Raw genomic sequence first — 9,135 nt, 5'->3', positions numbered from 1 at the left:
ACGCAGCACGTCCGTGGAGGGCGGAGCCAACGGGGCGGAGGGAGGGCCGGCAGGGAGGAAGTACGCATGCTCAGTTAGTTCCGCGTCCCGCACTTCAGCACCGGAGCAAGGTGACAGCTATTTCGTGGAAAGATTAGAGAGTGAAGCTGTTCCTTAGCCTTGGTGCTGACCGAATCTGGGAACAAATTCTTAATCCTGCTAACCCGGAACAGCAATGTGTGTTCATTGTTAAGCAGTACCATCGCACTACTTGAAATATGGAATAAAATACACTATTTGAAATATGGATAAAAACGCATTTTAGTTTCTCTGAAATTCTTTCCTGTAAGGCACTAGACTGCACTGGAAAAAGCACCTCACACCTTTAAGAGCAAAAATATCAAATGTCAATAGCCACTACTGTGGGGTAAGAAGAAAACCTCACCTTTAAGCATCCTTAAACCTCAACTTTAAGCATGCTAAGGACTGATGAATGCGCGAAAGACATTAGTAAAGTCTCCTTCTGCTCTATTCACCCACTCACAAATTCTCCCTCCTTATGTAACTTCCTGTCTTCCCTGGGAGTTGTGTACTGATGCAGCTCACCTCCAGCTGTGGTGATGAAGTAAAGTTTAAAAGTCAGATTTGGTTTGGATGCCATCTCTGCACTTAATGACTGAACTGTCTTATAAAAGTTACTTTAGTATCTCAAAGTCTCATTTTCCCCATCTGCATAATGGGTTTATTAAAGATTAAAGGGTCATATGTAAACTACATACTGCGGTGCCTGGTTAATATTAGGTACTGAATAAGTGGCAGTGGCTGTTCGTACTATTCCAACATATTAATGGGAAAAGGACAAACACTGTAGGTAAACACCAGGCTCTAATGCTCAAAATCTGATTTTTGTTTGTTTGTTTGTTTGTTTGTTTTGTATGTCCCTTGGGAAGCACATAGATCTTGAGAGTAGAATCCAATAAGGGAGAAAGTTTTCAGAAGAAACATAGTTCTAAATAATCCTCTCCATTCTCCTTTAATTACTAACTTTTCCTAACTCTGAACATATTGTCATGCTTTAAACTTTCTCTGTTTAACTACTTAGTTCTTAAAGTGACTAAAAATCAAGGTTATGTTTGTAGAATCTTTTAAATCAGAAGAAAAAGTGTATGACTATATGTAGCCATTCAAATAAGAGGCATTTCTTAGCTCGTTAGCCACCTATGACATTCACCTCTATCCATTTTTATTTGCAATTGAAATGCTTATTACAAGAAGACTGAATTTGAGCTAAAAGAACCTCATGGCTATAATTAACTGTATTACTTTGACCTTGCAAACTGCTGCAGTGTTCTCTCTCTCTCTCATTAAATGATGACATATTCTTCTAGAGTCTACATAAGAAAAACTAATCACTGAGACTTATTTCACTTCTCATGAGAAAACTTTTGCACAAGAATAACAAAAGCAGAGAACCAGAAAAAGGATAAGTTAATATTGTTGAAGAATGTTCCATACTTTCCAAATTTCTTATCTCCCCTACAGAAATGGAAGATACTATCAACTTCTGGCCTTTAGACTCCACTTTTTTAGACTCCATATCAATCACTCAAATTTAAACATTTTGTTTTAATTCTAGGGATCCCTCGATGTAGTACATTAAGTATTAAACATCAATACTATTTTACTACTGGATTTAAGGACTGAAAAGGAGTATTAACATAAGAGTTACTTTGCTCATCATTTATGTAAAATGTCTATAATTTAAGAGCCCTAAGATTGATTCCCCTTTTCAATTACAGATAATGATTTAATGTGTTTTTTCCACCTGCTAAAAAATCTTTACTAATAAATGAGTGATTTCTAACATAAGGCTATTTTCTTCATTATCTAATAAGATAATACTAATCTGTAGCTACAACATCCAACTGGCCTCAGTAGGAAATAGCAGATGTTAAAAAATTCAGTCTTGAGAATTAAATACTGTCATTCTTTGCAAAATTATAACTAAATATAAATTTGCAATTTAATGAAGAGAAAAATTTATTCTTTGTAAGCGCCAAATATTTATAATGCAATCAAGACATTTGTAGATGGCACCTATTTTAGATTCCAACATTCAATTCTAGTGTAGGGATAAAAAAAGGCCAAATACCAGATTAATTATAAAATATTTCACTTTATTAATAATTTATATACAAATAAATTAGCTTAAAATAATTATGATACATTTGTACACTAAATTTAAACCCTAAAAGCTCTGGATATAATCAAAAGTAGCTAATCACATTAATTTTCACAGGTCAGCTCCTCAATTTCATCTTCACTATCAGAATCTTCATAAAATGAAATTGTGGCTTGAATTGGAAAATTTTTCAGAAGAGCTTCTGCTTCTTGATATAAGTAATCATAACACTTTGATTTTGGCCAAAATAGTCTGAAAGAAGCAGACAACATGTTTTATTTTTTCATATTCAGAATCTTTAAACTCATGAAATGGTCAAATTTTCAAGAGCTCCATATATTTAACAATTGACTTATACATTTGGATATAGCCTTAAGATATAGAGTTAAAATATGCTACTATTACAGCTTTCATGGAATCTACTTGCCCAAGTATCAATAGCTGTTTGATTATTTTCACTCTTTTTTCAAGCTGTAAATTGTATCAAATTCACACTAAACCCTGGATAAGCATAAGATCAATGTTTACCTTACTTTGTGCCTTATGGATATATTTATTCTTATAATATATAGAAGATTTGTCTTACAGTTTCTAAGTTCCTTTGGAAAAAATGAATTGAGTTCTACCAGCACATTAAAAACTCTGATGATATCCAGCTTTATAAAGATGACGAAATATTATGCACCTTACAAAAAGGTGGAAATTACCTATTATCTTACTTAAAACTCACAGATATAACTCTTATAGAAGTAGACAATGTAAATTTAGAAATGTATAAAAACCAGTATTTTAAAAATTTTGTCTATGCACTCACAACTTGAGGTATAGAAAGACTACTTCTGACCTCAACTTTGATTCTATCTGCCTGTCTTCTCCTCATTCAAATACATTTGTGAATATCATATGAAATATTGAGAAATTATATATGTTTTATACAAATAACTGGCATGCAAGTATGATTACCTCAGAATTTCAAAAATCTGACAAATACTAATCTTGCCTTCTGGTCTTCATCAAGGAAAAGAAAGAGGAGAGATAAGGCTGAATCACCATGTACAGTGCAGTCATTTTCGTGTAGGATAAACAGCCCATGTATTCATACAGTGGAGTCATTCCAACAAATGAAAGATTACATTTTGTTCAGTATGCTCCACTTTAAAAGGCAGAAAAACAATGTAGTTCATAAATGTTTCCAGCAAAAATCATAAAAAGTTTATGTTTTTGATACTTAAACAAGTAACTATCAATTATTCAGTCATTCAATAAATAGTTCAGTGATCCCTTGTGCCAACATAATTCACAATTTAAAGATGAATAAATCATGGTCCCTACCCTCAAAAAGTTGACAGCTGAAGTTGCAGCTGAATAAAAAAAAAAACACACCACATTAGTCAAAATATAAATGAATAAAAATAAAATGTAAGAGAAGCATAATTAAATTGTATCCATACTTCAAAAAAGAAGGGAATTTCTTATGTAAGAAACAATTTATTTTCTAATGGGTAACTGGAACTGGCAAACCCAAAGAATGCTGTTTAGTCATTATGATACTCTCTCCAGAATTTCTCACTGTGGGCCATTCTTCTCCCAGGGCCCACATACTTTTCTGAGTTTCTTTCTGTTCTGATTCTTCTCAGTCTCCTTTGCGGACCTCTCTTGCTTTGTGTACTGGTTAGATGCTGGCCTTCCCTCAGGTTTTCATTGAGAACATCAGCCCTCCCTCTAAACAAACTAGGATTACCTGGCCCACTGTCATGATTTCCCCACCCTACGTTTACCACGGACTCCCAAGTCTGTATTTCCACTTAAGATCTTGACTCTGGGCCCCTAACTTACGTATGCAGCTCTCTACTGGATATCACTCTTTGGATGCCCCATAGGCACATTAAATATGATAAGTGGAAAACTTGACTCATGGTCTCACCTCCCAAATCTGTTTTCGGCCCTAATTTCCATTCTTTTAGTACAGCATTCACCTGATCACCAGCTACAAACTTAGGAGCCATTCTGGTTTTTACCTCTTCTTCATCTACCATATCCAATACATTATAAAGCCTAATCTATTTTGTCATCTAAGTATTTCCTAGATTCATCCAGTCCCATCCTCACTTCTCGTGTCTTACAATGGTTTGTCATCATTTCTTACCTGAAAAATTGCAGAACTTCCAGTTTTACTTTTGATGTCCTAAGCCTATTTAACGTATAACCCCCAAGACTACCTTCGGAATAAAGCCCGTGGGTTCCCAACACCACAAACAGGATCAAGACAAAACTCTGTACAAGAGTGTACAAGATCTGGCATCTGATTACCCTGCTGAAATGACCACAACTTCACACACCTAAACTCCTTGGAGTTCCCACAAGGAGCCACACTGTTTCATGATCCTGCTTCTCTTTTCCAATGCTATTTCTTTTGCTCCCACTTCCCATTCATCTGATTAACTTCTCCAAGACTCAGCCAGGTAACCACTACTTATAATATACACTTCCCTGACCCTTCCCCCTAGCACTCACAGATTTAGGCACTTCGTGCCATGCCCATACTTGTAAAACTAACCAAACTAAACTCCATTACAACACTTGCCATGTGCTTTGACGACTTTTTTCTGTATGCTTCACTAGTGCTAGTACATGGTAGGAAATTAGATGTAATGAATTCTATGTGCTATTTATCACCACGGGCACTTTACAAACATTCAGCTCTTCATTTAACAGCTCTAGGAGGCAGGAAAACTGCAGAATTATTAACATTTCACCTGATAAAAGTGACAAAGAATCTTAGATAAAGGCTGACTTCCTGAAGTGGCTAGGAACAGTAAACTAGCTCCTCATGTTAAATAACTTTTGACCCTTTCTATAACCACCCTCAGTAATCTTTAGGATTTTCATTACATTTCTATTTTCTCCTACACGGCAAACTTCATTTGCTGTAAGACTGTAACTGCTAATCCCATTCTTCCTCCCAGATTGCAAGACAAAAGCAGCATACACACTGCCTGATGCCAAGTCAGTTTCATTCGAACCCTTTAGGATTTAAAAACAAAAACTGTTTTGCCAGCACAAGATGTCACCGCTCTTTTACCATAGCATCCCCTTTCCCTCTTCGTAATATATTCATCAAGTTCATTGAGTATGTATTGATCAATGGTCCCTTTACGTGAAACCGTGAGCCCTTACCTTTTTCAATTTGATGAGTAACGGATCTCTGCGAGTGAGAAGATAAGTAACCTTGAAGCCAGATTTTCAGAGAGAGAGAGGCTGCAGGACCAGCTGCGGAGCTGGGCTGTGCGATGCCCCTGGCTCCTCCCTGGGGCTGGAGGAGCGGGAGACCTTTGGGGAGGCCTGTCACTCACCTGACTGGGTGCCTGAATTGCGAAAGCTTTCCTGAAGCTGCGGTCATTCCAGGGCCATCGGGCATCTGAAGAGGAAAGGAAGTGAATCTAGTTATCACCCACCTCCTTCTAGAAAGTGGAAATGTGCACGACCCAGTGTTCCTCGTGACTGCTGGGAATGTAACCCCAGGGCTCTCAGCAGCCTCGCTCCCGGCTGGGTGCCTGTGGCACATCGCTCCAGAGGACACATCCGCCGCGTCGGCACCGTTATGGCCACTGGCAGGCAGGATGTTAAGCGAGAGGCAGGACCGGTGTCTCGCATGTCTCTCTCCGGCACTGCGTCCCAAGAGCCCTGGTCAATCTTCTGCACCCGTGGGAGGCGCGGCCTGAGACGCGCGGCTCACTCACCGCCTCCGCGGCGTGGTTCGGTGTCTCCTCTTCTTTCTCGCCTCCGGCGTCCACCCAGGGTCTCCAGAAGCCCGCGTATCTGCGGGATGGATAGCACAAGGCGCGCAGAGGAGACGTGAGCCCAGACCCGGGAGAATCCACCGAAGCCGAGCGCTGGCACCGGGCGGTGGGGGATGGAGAGTGGAGGGGAGGAGCTGGGGAGGCACAGGCGGGAGGGACAGGGGAAGCTGGGAGGCACAGAGCAGCGCGGAGAAGCCTACCCGGAGTCTGCGGCCGCGTGCCGCGTAGTGCGGTCGGTGGCCGTGGACGCCGCGGCTCCACACTCTGTGCCCTTTGCGCCTCTTGCGGTCTCCATGGCGCCGTGGAGACTGGCGGAAGGCCGCTGCCAGCTCGCGGGCAATCTTGGCCAGTTCCAGCAGGTCCGAGACCCGAGCTTTATATAGCCCTCGCGGCCTGCTGCACATTGAGAGGTTCGCTCCCTCTCCGCCCCTCTCCCCTGCTAACCGCATAAACAAAAAGGCTGCGCGTGAAGGCGCACCAGGCTGAGCCCCGGGTGTGAACGCGTGCAACTTCCAGATGGCCCGGGATGGGGTTTTGTCGAGCGAATGTTAATCGCCCTTCGACACATGGCTGCGGTGAAAAACAACATTCGCCCGAGCAGCCAATTTCCGTGTGAAGAGGAGACGGAATTAAGCGAGTCTACACGTTTTGTGTATTTCTGCAAAAAGGCCAAGTAACTGGTTAATTGCTTGATTCGCTGGAAACTCAGGACTTGGTTGACCTGTGGCAAATCAACTGGTTCTGCATCCCCTGTTCTAAAAGCTGGGATGCAGACTAGAATTCAAAGGAATGAACTTAATTCCTCTTCCTGGAACAATTTTTTTTAATTGAGTGAATGGATGGACTCCTTAAGAAAGGAATGTCAGTTTTTAAAAAAATGTGTGGTAAACTAGGTTCATACGCCAGCCTATTATTATCTGACGATAATAGAAAATTATTGGCAACAAGAGGTAAATTGTAAAAGATTCAGTGTTCTGGCTAAGAGAGCCAGAGACTGGAGTCATGTGATTTGCGCATATAACTCTAAATTATCTTCTCGTGTCTTTTGTGATTTTTCCCAATATTTTATCAGTATCCTTCGACAATGACTTTTGAGTTCGTCTATACACCTCTATCACTACTTGGTATTTTGTCACTCAATGGTAATTATAAAATTCTTTTTTGAGGGCAGGTGTTGTGGAATGATAATGAAATCTTGAAAAGTTATGATGTGAGACAAGTTAATCAAATGTCTGCACCCCTGTTTCTCTGATTTGAGTTACCCCTCACTTATCTACCACTAAACTTTGTAAAAAGTGTTATGCATCGAGGGAAAGATGATATATAAATGTTATGATTTTTTTCAAAATGTTTTAAATAATGAAACTGGACTTTCTCTTAAAAGTTTAGACAAAAATCTTGATTGTAAACTATAGTTGTCTCTGCTCTTCATTCAGCTACTGCATAGGAAAATAATTTAGTTATAATAATAGCTAAGAGCCTATAATGATCTATCTGCCAGGAAGGTGAGATTTGGGTTGCTTCTGATAAGAAAATCGGTAAGGATAGACACCTAACACATGTCTCCATCCCGTACAGCTATTGTTAGGCTAAATAAAATAAAGCTTATAGAATGCATTTTGCAGTGCCTGACATATAGTAAGCCTTCAACGGATTTTAAGCTCTGTAAAAAAATAAGGCCTTAACAGATGTTAACCTTTCTGATAAAATGTCTTATTATTTCCATTCCATAATGTAAATTAGTTCAATCATTGTGGAAGATGGTGTGGTGATTCCTCGAAGACCTGGAACCAGAAATACCATTTGACCTAGCAATCCCATTGCTGGGTATATACCCAAAGGAATATCAATCATTATTTTACGAAGATGCATGCATAATGTTTGTATGCATGTGTTCATTGCAGCACTATTTGCGATAGCAAAGATAGGGAATCAACCCAAATGCCCATCAGTAATAGACTGGATAAACAAAATGTGGTACATACACAACACGAAATACTATGCAGCCATAAAAAGGAACAAAATCATGTCCTTTTCAAGGACATGGATGAAGCTGGAAGCCATTATCCTCAGCAAACTAACGTAGGAACATAAAACCAAACTACTGCATGTTCTCACTTGTAAGTGGGAGCTGAATAATGAGAACACCTGGACACAGGCAGGGGAAAAACACACACTGGGCCCGTCAGTGGTTGGGGTGGGAGGAGAGAGAGGATTAGCAAAAATAACTAATGCATGCTGGGCTTAATACTTAGGTGATGGGTTGATAGATGCAGCAAATCACCATGGCACATGTTTACCTATGTAACAAACCTGCACATCTTGCACATATACCACAGAACTTAAAATAAAAATAAAAAATAAAAAAGATCTTTTTGAGGTGGCTGTAATGTGCTAACTACTGTGCTTTCCAGATAAGGACAGTAAGGTATTCCTCTTAACCTTGAGAAGACTACAATTATTACAAACTCTGGCCACTACAATAAACACATAAGCAAAAAAAAAAAAAAAAAAATTAAAGTGACACATTCAATAGTAAAAGCGCATTTTAGGCAGATAGGTGGGAGGAAATTAAGTCTGTTTGGGATAACCAGGAAAGCCTTCTTAGAGTAAATCAAATCTAAGTTGATATTTTTGGAAGGATTAATCAAAGAATGGTATTGTCTGGGTTGTTCAGGAGTGGGAGGAAAAGGAACTGGATATCTCTGGAGCAGAGATGCTGAAGAGATAGAAAGGGTTTGGACTATCAAGAGCCTAAAATGCTATGCTAAGTCATTTTGACTTTATTCTGTAAGCACTGATGAAAGATTTTAAGCAGGAAAGTGGAATGGAATTTTATAAAAATCACTCTGGCAGTCATATGGAAAATGGATTTAGGAAAGTCTAGAGACAGGGAGTCCATTTAAACAGCCACTGTAATAGTCTGGGCAAGAGATAGTAAGATGTGCACTAAGAATGGAGATGAAGCAATGGATTTGAAGGATACTTAGGAAATAGAACCTGAAGAATTACTTGAGTCATAAAATGTAGGTGGACTTGAAAGTGGAGTCTGGATATATTCCCAGGTTTCTGGCCTGGTTAAGTGAGTAAATGGTGATGGCTCAAACACAGACACAGAAAACAGGGAGCATAGGATAAAGAGCAGGTGAGGTTCTCTTGTGTTGTTTTATTCTG

General features: G+C 39.5%; 1 protein-coding gene across 2 annotated transcripts; it reads right to left on the bottom strand.

Annotated features, from left to right (window-relative positions):
* Window positions 1-2,143: 2,143 nt before the first annotated feature.
* Window positions 2,144-7,342, bottom strand: RIPPLY2 (ripply transcriptional repressor 2). Of its 2 annotated transcripts, XM_012001200.1 has the most exons (4): window positions 6,162-6,408; window positions 5,902-5,980; window positions 5,515-5,579; window positions 2,144-2,413 (listed from the first exon to the last, which is right to left on the bottom strand). In XM_012001200.1, exons 1-4 carry the CDS (start codon window positions 6,254-6,256, stop codon window positions 2,266-2,268), a joined length of 387 nt encoding a protein of 128 aa, XP_011856590.1. In that variant the 5' UTR covers window positions 6,257-6,408; the 3' UTR covers window positions 2,144-2,265. The 2 variants fall into 2 exon arrangements, with proteins under 2 accessions (XP_011856590.1, XP_011856589.1); XM_012001199.1 differs by lacking the exon at window positions 2,144-2,413 and having other exon boundaries at window positions 5,158-5,579; window positions 6,162-7,342.
* Between the last annotated feature and the right edge of the window lie 1,793 nt (window positions 7,343-9,135).

Source organism: Mandrillus leucophaeus, unplaced genomic scaffold (genome assembly GCF_000951045.1).
Source record: "Mandrillus leucophaeus isolate KB7577 unplaced genomic scaffold, Mleu.le_1.0 Scaffold652, whole genome shotgun sequence".
NCBI lineage: Eukaryota > Metazoa > Chordata > Mammalia > Primates > Cercopithecidae > Mandrillus > Mandrillus leucophaeus.
The sequence above is the reverse complement of the archived record's forward strand: the minus strand, read 5'-3'. Positions and strand labels throughout refer to the sequence as shown.